At 53.1% G+C, this 13,624-nt stretch overlaps 1 protein-coding gene across 1 annotated transcript; it reads left to right on the top strand.

Moving 5' to 3' along the window:
- Positions 1 to 588: 588 nt before the first annotated feature.
- On the top strand, positions 589 to 2,232 carry ZG16B (zymogen granule protein 16B). The gene is made up of 3 exons (XM_064294912.1): positions 589 to 643; positions 789 to 894; positions 1,845 to 2,232. The coding sequence occupies exons 1-3, from the start codon at positions 589 to 591 to the stop codon at positions 2,140 to 2,142; spliced, it is 459 nt and encodes a 152-aa protein (XP_064150982.1). The 3' UTR covers positions 2,143 to 2,232.
- Positions 2,233 to 13,624: the final 11,392 nt, after the last annotated feature.

Below are 13,624 nucleotides of genomic sequence, written 5' to 3'. Positions count from 1 at the left end.
AGCCTCAGAGCCCCACTCACACCTGGCGCCCAACACACACAGCAGGACTGTCTGCTCCGGCTCTCAGGGGCAGTGGGAGCTCAGCCTGGGGCTCGGTGAAACCCACTGGACTGGGCACTGCCTACACCTGAAGCCTGGAAATGTCCAAAATCTGGTGCTGCATGAAGCAGGAGCCCTGGCCCCACAGAGCCAGCACATGCACCTGCCCTGCCACCCCCATGGGATTGACACCTGCCTGGCCCAGAGACGACAGAGGTATGGCTGTCATTGTCCCTGCCTGTTTTTCTAGGCTGCTGGGCACATCCGGGAGCCTCCTCCAGGCCTGGGGATTACCCGAGGAAGAGCCTTCCTGTCTCCTTGGTGGCCCTCACTCCTTTCTTCTGGATGGGAGTCCATGGGTATAAAGGCCAGGTGGAAGGCACCCAGGCACAGCAAGGACTCCCCAGTCCCGACCTCACCTGGGTGGGTAAGAAGTTCCCACCCCCATGGAGGGGCCCAGTGGGATCTGGGGGTTGGAAGAGCCTTGGGTTACCGTCCCCCGGCCTCTCCTCTTTTCCCCAGGAGCCTTGTGATCTGCAGCCCAGAGCCATGTTGCTGCTGCTGACCCTTGCCGTCCTAGGGACCCCCTCCTGCTGGGCAGGGAGTAAGTTGGCCCTTCTGCAGCCCACACCCTGGGGCCACCCCACATTCTCCAGCCTCTAGGGTCCCCTCCCCACCACCCTGGTACAGGCTAACTCTAGCCACAAGGACCACCCAAACTACCTGTGTGTTTTTTTCCACCCTTGTAGCATTGTATGGGTACGGAGGAGGCAAGTACTTCAACATTTCTGCAGACGATGAAAATGAAATAACGGCAATTCGATTCTGTATAGGTTTAGGTGGGCTATTTAAAAGGTGAGTAGGAGCAGGGGACTCATCCCATGGTCTCGGGAATTCAGGGGGAGGGGGCTTGGAGCCTCTTCTCCCAGTCTCTGGGTCTGCTCCTGGTGACTGGGGCCAGGTGATTCCTTGGAGTCATGGACCCACCCACGTTCACCTTTCAATTTATCCCTTGGCCCCAGCCAGCTTCCCCCACAGTCACCAGCCCCAGTTCTTTCTGCCTCCATGTTCAGGTCCTGCAATTACCTCCTGGGTTGGTCTACAGAGGGTTAAGACCAAAACTCATTGCCGTCGAGTCAATTCTGACTCATAGCGACCCTATAGGACAGAATAGAACTGTCCCTACAGAGTTTCCAAGGCTGTAAATCTTTACAGAAGCAGACTGCCACATCTTTCTCCTGCAGAGAGGCTGGTGGGTTTGAACTGCTGACCTTTTGGCTAGCAGCCAAGTGCTTAACCACCAAGCCACCAGGGCTCTTTTAAAGAGGGTTAGGTGGTGGCTTCTCCCTACCTTCTTCTTTTAACCCAAACTCAACTTCACTAGAAATGGCTCTTTGGTCCCAGAATACCTGATGGGGAAATCAGGTGACAGTCTGTCCAGGTTTGGGTCAAATAGGAAAGGATATGAGGGTCAGAATGGACCACTGATTGAACACAAATCACCAGAAGTATGTAGAGAGCAGTTCTCCTAATACTGGGGTGACGTCTCTGGTCTTGACTGGTGGCAGATTTTTGCTCTGCGCTTATGGGGAACATAGGGACCCAAGGGAGGGAGTGGGGCAGAACTTCCCAACCCCAAAGGAGGCAGAGTGTGAGGTGGGCTGAGCAGAGGGAAGGAGACCTGCAAGGTGAGGGGAGGGACAGGGAGCAGCCCAGTGGGTGGGCTAAAGAAGGGTCATTGCTGGAGGAGCCAGGGATGCTGGCCACCCTGGGTCTGGGCATTTGAAGCTTCACCTCTCTCCCAGTGTCCAGCTGCGAGTTGGGTCCTCCTGGAGCGAGAGACAAGGTGCCACTGGTGGGAAGTGCCAGGAGTTCATCCTGTGGCCAGGGGAGCATATCATCTCAGCCTACGGCACCTACCGGCTTTTTCTCCGGTCCCTGGTACTGTACACCAACCTAGGGCGAGTGGCCTCTTTTGGGAGTGAAAATGGCCAGAGCTTCTTCGCCTACCCTGAAAAGAAGGGGCAGGTGCTCACGGGTGTGTCCGGCCAGCACAAGCTCCTGGGCATCTCCGGCCTTATCTTTGAGTGGAATTTCCATTAGTGAAAACAACAGCTGTTCCAGGAAATACTACCAAGTAACCACTTGAATGAGCTCTCCTTGACCCCTGGGCAGGGACCCAGGAGTAGAAAGAATCCCCCAGCTGAGGCATCTAGGGGTTGAGTGGACCACACTGGTGTAACCCCATCATGACCCCGAATCTGAACCCTCCGATAAATAAAGCTTCTGCAGAAACAGTGAGGCCAGGCGTGGTCCTTGGGTCTAGAATGCAGCCAAACCCTTCTGAACTTGGTGGTGGAGGTGGGGTGGCTGGAGGGACGGAGGAGAGGCAAAGCGCCAGAGGAGATGCCAGTGAAGTGAGCTGAGGGATAAGGTGGAGGGGTCGGATACCCCAGGCCTCAGCGAGTCTGCCGAGGACGTGGACCTATCTGTCAGATGCTGGAATCTTGGAGGAGACGGAGCTCCATCCCAGGACCCCCCCCCAACCCATGCCAGGCCTAGGCCCACCCAGCTGGCCTCCGCTGGCTCCATTCCAGGCTTCTGAGTGTGAAGGGGCCTCAAAGAAGCCTCTGTCATTCATTCACTCACTTCCTCTTTCACTCAGCAAATATTGCCAAGGCCTTCTCCATGCCAGGTTCTCACCTGGCACTTGGGGGTATTCAGAAGGGGCCAGGTGTCTGGCCAGGAGCTGCCCAGTGGGGAGACCAATGCAGGAGCAGAAGGGGGGCAGCTTGGTGTGGCATCTGGGTTCATGACAACACATGAAGGGGGTTGGGGGAAAGGTGCCTCCCAGGCAGAGGCAGAGGTGGGTAGTGTGCTTCAGGGAAGCCTGCCTAGAGGAAGTGACATCTGAGTTGTGCTATCTCAAAGGATATGTGAGGATTGGCCAAGTGGAGAGAAAAGGGAGGGCACTCCAGGCTGAGAGACTATAGGCAGAGATCACATACAACAGTGCTTCTCAGAGTGTGATCCTGGGCCCTTCCAGAGGGTCCACGAGGCCAAAGCCATTTTCACTGTAATACCAAGACGTAATGTGCCTTTTTCACTCTCACTCTGTCCTGAGTGTGCAGTGTCCCAAGGCCATAGGGCACACGACAACGTTGCCACTCTGACAGATAATAGAACTTGTGTTTTAGCGTTCCAGAAATCCTTCTGTCAGACACGTTTTCTACACAGCTCAGCAATTCCACTCCTATGGATTACCCCCCAGAAATGAAAACGTGTGCACACATAAAAAAGTGGACACCAATGTACACAGCAGCATCAGTCATAGTAGACAAAAGCTGAAAACCACACAGGTGATGGGATCCACACCACGGGATCCCTCTCTGCAGTGGACAGGAATGAACCACCCATACACACCACAGCCTGGATGGATCTCAGTTCTGTTACACTGAGTGCAAGAAGCCAGGCTCCAAAGGCCTCAGACTGTATGATCCCACTTAGATAAAATATCTGGAACAGGCAGATGCACAGGGGCCAAAGTTTATGAGTGGTACCCAGGGGGAAGGGAGTTATTGCTGAAGGGGTACTGAGTTTCTTTCTGGGGTGATGTTTGCACAACAAGATGAGTATAATTAAAGCCACTGAATTGTCAGTAGTGAAGGCCAAATTTTGTTAGATCTGTTTTACCACAATAAAATGTTTTCAAATGTTAAAAAAAAAAAAAGCCAGGGGCTGAATGCTACATTCTGTTTGGTGACATTTATAGAAGGAAACTCACAGGCGTGTATGTGTGTGTGTGTGTGTGTGTGTGTGGTGGGGGCAGTGCCTAGACAAATCCTGAAGGAGACCAACAACCCAGGTTGCTGCTGGGAAGGAGTGGGGCACAGACCAGCAGCAGCCCACAAAACAGACGGCAGCATTGTGGGAGCTGGTCCACTCTGATGTAGGAGAATCTATGTACATGCAATGCTTGCTAATGATAAATTAATAAAGTAGGATTTAAAGTACTTTTGTTGAGCATGTACACTGTGGCTGCTCTTTCTGCTGCTTAAACCAGTCCCCTTCCCTAAGCTGCTTCCAGCACAGATGAGCCCTGTGGGGGGCGTAACCATGGCCCCCCGGGGATGTCCAAGCCCTTATCCCCAGAACCTGTGACTGTGGCACCTTACATGGGGTGGTCGGTGAGTAATGGCCCCCCAGTGATGTCCACGTCCTAATCCCAGAAACCTATATGCATTACCCTACATTGGAAAAGGGCTTTGCGGATGTGATTAAGACTTTTGAGATGGGAAGATGACCCTGGATTATCCCAGTGGGCCCAATCTGGTGACAGGGATAATCAGGAAGGAGATCGTGCTGACGTGATAAGTGACAGCACTGACCCCCATAGCAGTCACTGCCCTGTGAGGGGGTGTTAGGGGGAGAGGGAGGAGGGGGGGGAGGAGGGTGGGAGGGGAGGAGGAGGGTGGGGGGGAGCAGGAGGGTGGGGGACAAGGAAGAAAGAGGAGGAGGAAGAGTGAAAACGAGAGAGGGAAAACCCACTGCCGTCAAGTCGATTCCAACTCAGAGCGACTCTATGGAGGAGGGGTGAAAAAGAGCAAAAGGAAGAGGAGGTGGAGGGTGTAGAATAGGAGGAAGAGAAGGGGAGGCAACGATTCCATGCAAAGCCCAGACCCTGGGCCATCAGTCCTTGTCTGTGTGAGACAGTTCTTAGGAATTCATCGCTCAGCGAACACATGGCGCGCATGCTCGGTGCCACCAGAGACAGGTGTTTGAGATGTTGCACCTGTCCTGGCTGACCGTGTGGTCTTAAGTGTACACGGACACGGAATCTGAAGCAGTCGTGGGTGTAGTGCCGCGTTAAGGGCCAAAATGAGGGGGTGGGGGTTGAGAGGTGCCCGTCCCACTCCCCCTGGGGACAAAGACGGCGTGGGCTCACTTTTGTGCACCTACTTTATTCAAAACGGGGTCAGAGTCTCTCTGGCCTTGCTTCTTGGCTCCCTCTGCCACCGCCACCTTGGGATCACCTGGTCTCCCCGCCCCCAGGTGAGTACACCCGGCCCAGGTGGCCGTCCACATGGGCAGCCAGAACCGCTCAGGCTGCAGCAGCTCCACCCTACCCGGCCATTGTGGGCGCTCGGGTCCCCGCCGTGGGCCCCTGGGTGGACGCCGTCCTTTGTGTGAACCCCCACTTGAAGCCTATGCCGGACAGGCAGAGGAGCCTGTACTGGCAGTTGGCGGACAGCAGCTGCTGGCCCACGACCGGCAGGTGGGCGCTGAACGCCAGGCCTGGAGGGCTCCCTAAGCTCACCTGGCGCCCCCTGCTGGTGCTCCGGAGCAGGTGCCCCACGCAGGCGCGGGCGCTGCCAGACACGGTGGTGGTGACGCGCTCGCCTGGCCACAGCAGCCGCTCCTGGGCGCGGCCGCCGGGGGTTCGGTACCGCGCGCTCCAGTGCTACCCGAACCGCAGCTGGATGCTGGGAAGACGGGCTTGGGTCACCCATTGGGAAGTCCTTCGCGCGCTCTACCCCTTTCCCCGGCCGGACATTCCGTCCCTTCATCCCTCCAGAACAGCTGCTCTCTCCCTCTCCAGCTCCCACGTTGCCTCCCTTGGCCTTCTCCCCAAAAGTGCAAGCGATCTCTTCACAGGTGCTGCTGGCCCCAGAGAGGTCAGCTGTCCTCTGACCCACCGTCACGGCTGCTCCCTCCAGCCTCTGCCTCTTTGGGACACGTACCCCCCTGAGTTCCCAGAGTCTCGCCCAGGGGTGGGTGTGGACCCCAATGTCCATTCCTGCGTGTCCGGTGGGCTGTGTGGTCTTCTGTGAGCTGGATGGGGAGAGGCCAGGCTGAGGCATGCTCTGGGCAGCGACGTGGTGCGCGGCCAGTGAGAAAAGAGCCTCCAGAGTGTTGGGCACCAAGTCCTGGGCTGCGCCTCCGCGGGTCGACCCAGGTCACCAGCTCCCCTTTCTGGAGACCACCCCTCTTTCCAGCCCACCCCGAGGAGCCCACAGTGGCCACACTGAGACCTTTGGTGGCATCCCCTCACCTAAGCTGAAAGGAGAAGTGGTGGGCCTGACCCAAGCATGTCCAGGCTGATTCTCAGGGCCAGAAACCACCGGGGCAGGCTCTGCGTGTGGCTGGTGCTGTGACGTGGAGATTGGAGTCAAGCACAGCTGGGTTCCAGGAGACTGGAGACAGCCCTGCCTGTCTTCCAGCCCGGTTCCAGAGTGTTCCAAAGCCCAGCTTATTCCTGCTCTTATTACATTCTAAGACACACCCGGAACAAGATTGCAGACAAAATGCAGGACACCAGCGAAATTACATTTTCAGATAAACAACAAATACATTTTTTTGTAAGATTATATCTCAAATATTGCCTTTTTTTTACTGTATAGCTGAAAATATTTTTTTCTAGTATGAATATGTTTATATCCCAAAGATTGCACATTTTTGTGTAAGTATGTCTCAAATGGAGCTCTAGGTAGCACAAACCGTTAACAAACTCAGCTGCTGACTGAAAGGTTGGCGGTTCAAGTCCACCCAGAGGCACCTCGGAAGAAAGACCCGGAGATCTACTTCTAAGAAATCAGACATTGAAAACCCTGTGGAGCATAGTTCTACTCTGACCCACACAGGGTTGCTATGAGTCAGAGTCAACTCAGTGGCAACTGGTTAGGTTAGATGTCTCAAATATTGCTTTTTTTTTTTTTTAAGTATGAGTATATCCCAAATACTGCATTTATTTAATGCAAATGGTGATGTGGTGGTTAAGTGCTCCGTTGGTAACCAAAAGGTAGATGGTTTGAACCTACTAGCTGTTCCGCAGGAGAAAGATGTGGCAGTCTACTTCCATAAAGATTGTTATTAGTTGCCATCAAGTCGGTTTCGACTCATAGCAACCCTATGTACAGCAGAACAAAACACTGCCCCTCACAATCCTTGCTATGCTTGAGCCCATTGTTGCAGCCACTGTATCAGTCCATCTCATTGAGGGTCTTCCTCTCTTTCACTGACCCTCTACCAAGCATGATGTCCTGCTCCAGGGACTGACTGGTCCCTCCTGATAGCATGTCCAAAATACATGAGACAAAGTCTCGCCATCCTCACTTCTAAGGAGCATTCTGGCTGTACTTCTTCCAAGACAGATTTATTTGTTCTTCTGGCAGTCTGTGGTATATAAAAATCCAGCCTTGGAAACCCTATGGGGTAGTTCTACTCTGTCCTATAGGGTCAACATGAGTCAAAATCAACTTGATGGCAATGAGATGTTCCAAATATTGCACAGGTTATACTTATACTATATATATATATATTGTTTATCTCAGGGAACCCCTGAGGGAGGAGGAGAGCAGTGGGATGCAGACCTCAAATTTTCACAAAAAAGACCAGACTTAATGGTCTGACTGAGACTAGAAGGACCCCGGAGGTCATGGTCCCCGGACCTTCTGTTAGCCCAAGACAGGAACCATTCCCAAAGCCAACTCTTCAGACAGGGATTGGACTGGACTGTGGGATAGAAAATGATAGTGGTGAGGAGTGAGCTTCTTGGATCAAGTAGACACATGAGGCTATGTGGGCAGCTCCTGTCTGGATAGGAGATGAGAGGGCAGAGGGTGTTAGAAGCTGGCCAGAAGGACACGAAAATAGAGAGTGGAAAGAAGGAGCGTGCTGTCTCATTAGGGGAAGAGCAACTAGGAGTATATAACAAGGCATATATAAATTTTTGTATGAGAGACTGACTTGATTTGTAAACCTTCACTTAAGGCACAAAAAAAATTAAAAATAAATTATTGTTTATCTGAAACTGAAATCTTAATAGGTGTATTGTAATTTTATTTGCTATATCTGGCAATCCTAGTGCATCTGGCAACCCTCTAGGTGCTTTGGAAGAAGGATAGACAGATGCTGGCGGGAGCAGTCAGGAGGGGCTGCTCAGAGGAGAGATTGGCCCTCCTGGGACAGAGCCAGGGTTCCGGTTGGGGGGTGGGGGGACAGAATTGCAAGTTAGGAATTGGGAGAAGACCAAGGGAGATCTGAGCATGGGCTTTCTGGGGTGAGTTTCTGTCACTTACCACCAAGAGGCCCTAAACCAAAAAAACCAAACTCATTGCCATTGAGTCGATTCTGATTCGTAAGACCCTACAAGGCAGCAAGAAAGAAACTGGAGGAGGGAGGCCCAGTGTTCTCACCTGACATGCAGGTGATGTGGCCCTTACCTACCCAAAGCACCCTTAGCCTCACTCGGGACTCTCACCCACTGCAGGCCCCCCCATGATTGAAACCGTCCACAGAGAAGTAGGGCCAAGACCGGGGGACAGCCCAGAAAACTGACTCCTACTCACCCCTTGATAAGGCCAGTGATTCCCACGAAGACCCATATGCCCTGGATCTCACCCTGCCCTTCACCCTGAACGTAGAAGTAGGAACCACCGCCCCAGCCCTGTATCTCTGCAGAGGAGGTTTGTGTTAGCGGGGAAGGAAGGCAGAAAATCCAGAAGGCAGGGGATCTGTGGGGGCTGGTCCCTGCACCATCAAGTGTTTGGTGCGTGTCAGCCACCCGGCTGGGATGCCTGTAGAGCGGGACACGGAGGCCAGGGCAGGAGGACCAGGGAGGGCCTCACCCTGGGTGCGGCAGGCAGGACTCGTGAGGAGGACTAGGGTCAGGGCCAGCAGCATGGCACAGAGATGCCCAAGGACCTGGGCCTTGGGTCAGGAGGAGTGCAGGCAAGGGCAGCTCTGATGGAGGCTTGTGAGGAAGTGTCAGGTCTGGGGCCTCCTGGAGTTTGGGCAGGGGGACAAGAGGAAAGACAAGACATGTCCTACAGGAAACTAGCTCAGAGGCCCTCACCTGGTTAATGCCCTCTGCTGTGGCCATCTTGAAGTCTGTAATCATTTTAGAGCAGGGGCCCCTGATTTTCCTTTACATTGGGCCTGCCAAAGTGTGCAACTGGTCCTGGAAGAGACTCCCTTTCATGAGGACATCTCTCCTCCCTGCTTCCTGATTCAGTCCCAGGTGAACCAACGCCCGCCTCCCTGACTCATTATCCCAGTGCCCTCCAGGGCCCACCAGCCCTGCCTTCCCTTACCTGCTCTGCTGTGGTCTGAGCCCCTAACCTGCTGCTTTATACCAGGGGCTGCCCAGTCAGGTCCACCATAAGTGGACCTCAGAGACTCCACCCTCTAGGGAGGATCAGGAGCCCTCTTGTGTGTTGTGCTGTGTTTGCGTTCCTCTCCACAGCCCCCAGACAAGTGAGGCCAACAGCCCAGGCCAAGGTGTCAGGGCACTGCCCTGGGCTCACCTGGGCACCTGGGCCATCCCAGCCCACAGAGATCTCGGGCTGGAAGAGCCACATATGGGGCAGGTGGGGTGATGGTTGACCTCCATGATGCTAACCAGCCAAGTCCAAGGACAGGTCCAACACCAAGTGACCGGTGTTTGTTTTGAGCTCCAAAGATGCTCAGAGCCCTGGACTGTGGGGAGGAGAAACCACCCTGCTCCTTCCCCACGATGGTACAAGGGACAAGGACACAGAATAACTGCCTAGGTGGGAGATGACCAGGTTAGAGAGCAGGCAAGACAGCCCCCACCTTCCCTCAGCTCAGTATGTTGGAAGTAGAAGGAACAGTTAATAATAATGCCCGTTGAGGGAGCACTTTACTGAGGCCAGGGCTCTCGGCGAGTTGTCACATTTCATCCTCGCATCACCACTACTGCTGCTTCCATTTCACAGCTGAAGAAACTGAGACCGAGAGGTCAAGTGCCTTGCCCAAGTCAGGAGGGTCCTTAGTGGCCAAGGCCGGGTTCAGTTATGGGAAGCCTGGGTCCAGAGCTGGGCAGGAATCACCACACCACCTTGGACCCCTGCATCCCAGGCAATGCTGGAGGAGGGACACCCACTGTTGGGCCCCTCAGCTTCTTCCCAGTCACCATCACCTTTTCCTCTCTCCCTGGGCCCTGATTCTCCCAAATGCTCCTGCCAGTCCAGCTCACAGTCACATGCTTAGCTGGCCTACTCTGTGCTGCCTGGTACTGCACTGAGCCTGACAAGGCCACCATGGAAGGAGGACCGGCCACCACCATCTGGCACCTTGAGGCAGTCCTGGGCTCACCTCTGGGCCACAGCCCACTGGGTCCTCCTGAGCTGAGGCCTTTCTGCCCCAAAGCCTGGGAGAGACAGTGTCTGGAGTGCTGTGATGCCAGGGTGAGGACAGGGGTGCCAGCCTGGTAAGCCCTCAGCAAACAGCACTCCTTGGGGAAAGGGCACCAGAAAGGGCCAAACAAAGGGCTTGTGATTCAGGCTTAGTTGAGCCTGAGGCTGGGAAAGTTCATTGGTGGATTTAGCTTTAGGGTATGTTTCAAAATCCGGAAGTATGAGTCCTCCTACTTTGTTCTTCTTTTTCAAGGTTGCTTTGGCAACCAGTGTTCTGGTGGTGCAGTGCTTAAGAGCTATGCCTGCTAATCTAAAGGTGGGCAGTTCAAATCCACCAGCCACTCCCTGGAAACCCTGTGGGGCAGTTCTACTCTGTCCTATAGGGTGACTATGAGTCAGAATCAACTTGACGGAAACAGGTTTTTGGCTATTCAGCGCCCCTTGCTGTTCTATATAAATTTAAGGATTGGCTTTTCCATTTCTGCAAAGAACGCTGTTGGAATTTTGATGGGGGTTTTGTTGAATCTATAGATTGTTTGGGGTAGTATTTTTACAGTCTCCAGTGTACAAGTTTTTTACCCTCTTAGTTAAATTTTTTCCTAAGTGTTTTATTATTTTAGATGCTATTATAAATGGAGTTATTTGCTTATTTTCCTTTTCAGAATGCTCATCTCTGATGTGCCTGTTTTGTTTTTAAATTAACTTTATTGAGAAATAATTAACATACTATATGTTGGCTGTACAACTTAATGAGTTTTGATAAATGTGTACACCCAAGTAACCACCACCACCGTCAATATATAGAAAGTTTCCATCACCCCTAAAAGATCCCCTGGCCCCAAGCAATCACTGATCTACTTTCTATCATCTTTTATAAAATTAATTTCTTATAAATGAAATAATACAGTGCATACTCTTATGTGTCTGGCATCTTTCATTCAACATTATGTTTTTTGAGATTCATCTGTTATTTGTATTTCAGTAATTTTGTTCCACTTTATTGCTGATAAGTATTTCATTTTATTTATCCATTCACTAGTTGATGAACATTTGGGTTGTTTGCTTGGACCTATTATAAATAAAACTTCTATGAACATTTGTACATGGGTCTTTGTGTGGATGGAGGGATAGAAGGGTGGATGGATGGATGGAAGGCTGGATGAATGGATGGATGGGTGGATGGTTGGATGAATGGATGAGTGGATGGATGGGCGGATGGATGGACGGACGGATGGATGGATGGATGGGCGGATGGAAGGGTGGATGCCTGAATGGATGAGTGGATGAATGGAAGGGTGGACGCATGAATGGCTGGAAAGATAGATGGGTAGATAAGTGGATGAATGGATGAGTGGGTGGGTGGGTGGGAGGGTAGATGGATGGATGGAAGGGTAGATGGATAGATAGATGGATGGATAGATGGATGGATGGAGGGATGGAAGTGCAGATAGATAGATGGATGGAAGGGTAGGTCGATGAAAGGAACAAGCTCATGTTCATCTTGCACATATTCTGGGCCAGGCACAATGTTAGGTGCTTTCACAGTTGGTACTTCATTTAATCCTCAGAAACACCGGTGAGGTGGGCATTAATCTGCCATTTTTACAGATGAGAAAGCCAAGACTCAGAGAACTGAAGTAACTTACCCAGTGAGGAGTGGGATTTAAACCCAACTGCAAATCCGTCACACCTTCTAGCAAACCTGCTGAAGTGCTGGCCCAGAGCCCACTACTGTGGGGAGTGTCCTCGCCTGGGTATCCTCCTTGCACCTCAAGTACTCAACTCCTGTTGCACTCCACAGGCCTTGAGGGTTTCCTGCAAGTTTCTCACCATTGCCCTGGAGACTCAGGGCCCAGGAGCATGAAGTGCCATTGGCAGAGTCTGCTTGTTCCTGTGGATTCTTCTCAATAACTCATTATAAAGCCAGAGATGAGGCCATGCCAGACCCAACTCCCGGGTCCAGATTGAGGAAGGGACTGTTTATCCGACCTTGGCTCCTACCTCTGGCCCTCCTCATCCTTGGCAAAACAACCCCCAATCCTGGGTGACTCTCGACTTTGGACAGAGCCCTGTTAGGCTTCCGGAACATCAGAGTAAATTGTAACCACTTCCTTATCCATGCACTGGGTTAACCCTGGAGGAACATTTGCATGTTGGCCCTGAATCATTCTCTCTTGCACAGCCCTGAGCAGTGAGTCCCTGGCCTCTAGCCTGTTCCTGGGCAGGGTCACTTTGTTGGGGCTGCCTGAGGCCCACCAGGGTGAGAGGAAGGGCCAGCAGCTGGGGTGCCCTTGAAAAGACATTTGGTACAAGCCAGCTATGCTATCAGAATGGGCCAGGCAACTGGGTACTGAGAGGGGTTGCTGGAGGGAGTAGGCAGTGCTGCCCACCCACATCTACACCCCCACCTCCCAGGCACCGGACCCACACCTACCAGGCACCAGATGCACACATACCCCCTCCCCCACGTCCCAGGCACCAGGCCCACACCTACCTTCCCCCCACCTCCCAGGCACCAGACCCACACCTTCATCCCACCTCCCAGGCACCATGCCAGCCCTCTCTGTCTGGTGTAAGAAGTCGGGGAGGGGGGTACTTTATAAACAGAACTGCCAGTCTTCTAAATCCTCCACAAACACTGCCTCTGGAGGGGAGCCGGGAAGCGAAAGGGGCTTGAGTTTCTATTCTAATCAAGATGGAGCTGAGAACATCTTTCTGTGGGTTTTGCTGTTGATTTCAGCTCCTTTCTTCTAACTCACTGCTGGCAGACATGGGAGGCCCGGGGAGGGGAAAAGGGAGGGTCTTAGGAGGTGCCCGGGGCAGGGGGAGTAGTGTTTGTGCTGCACTGGGCCCCCCAGGCCTTCTATGCAGCGTGTCCAGGTGGCACTCCACTCTGGGCAGTGGCTCAGGGGACAAAAGCTCCACCCCAGTGGCAACGCCCATGCCGATCCCACATGTGGTTCCCCCATAAGCCTTGTGGACGGACAATTATAAGCTCAACCACCCTGTCTCAAAACTGGGGTGGAAGTTTATTAAACAGTGACTGAGAGAATACAAAGTCCCAAATTCGTCCCTCCCATGAAGTGCTGAGCCATCCTTGTGAGGCTTGGCCCATGCAATCAGGACACAGCCAGGGGGCGCTGGCCATCAATTTGACTACGGCCTCTGTTATCTGCCCTGGGGACTGTCCCAGAGTCACTTTAACTGCCCAGGGACAGCCCTCAAAGCCCCTATTTACTGCCCCCAGGGAAGCCCCAGAACTCCAGTTATCTGTCGCAGGGACAGCCCCCATGTCCTCTGTTAACTGACCCTGCATCACCAGTAGAGAGGGTGGGAGGTGACAGGTTCCTGCTGGGCAGAGGTTGGAGGAAAAGGCCTGTCACTGGCCAGTTGGTGCCCATGGCAACCATACAAGGAGGCCTGGGGTT

This window comes from Loxodonta africana, chromosome 12, assembly GCF_030014295.1.
Source record: "Loxodonta africana isolate mLoxAfr1 chromosome 12, mLoxAfr1.hap2, whole genome shotgun sequence".
Lineage (NCBI taxonomy): Eukaryota > Metazoa > Chordata > Mammalia > Proboscidea > Elephantidae > Loxodonta > Loxodonta africana.
This window is presented reverse-complemented; position numbering and strand designations above follow the sequence as displayed.

Excerpts from the sequence above, each read along its gene's own strand:
- ZG16B (XM_064294912.1), top strand. The coding sequence starts at position 589 with ATGTTGCTGCTGCTGACCCTTGCCGTCCTAGGGACCCCCTCCTGCTGG. Across the intron at positions 644-788 it reads CCCCTCCTGCTGGGCAGGGA|CATTGTATGGGTACGGAGGA; the intron begins GTAAGTTGGCCC and ends CCACCCTTGTAG. Across the intron at positions 895-1,844 it reads TTAGGTGGGCTATTTAAAAG|TGTCCAGCTGCGAGTTGGGT; the intron begins GTGAGTAGGAGC and ends CCTCTCTCCCAG.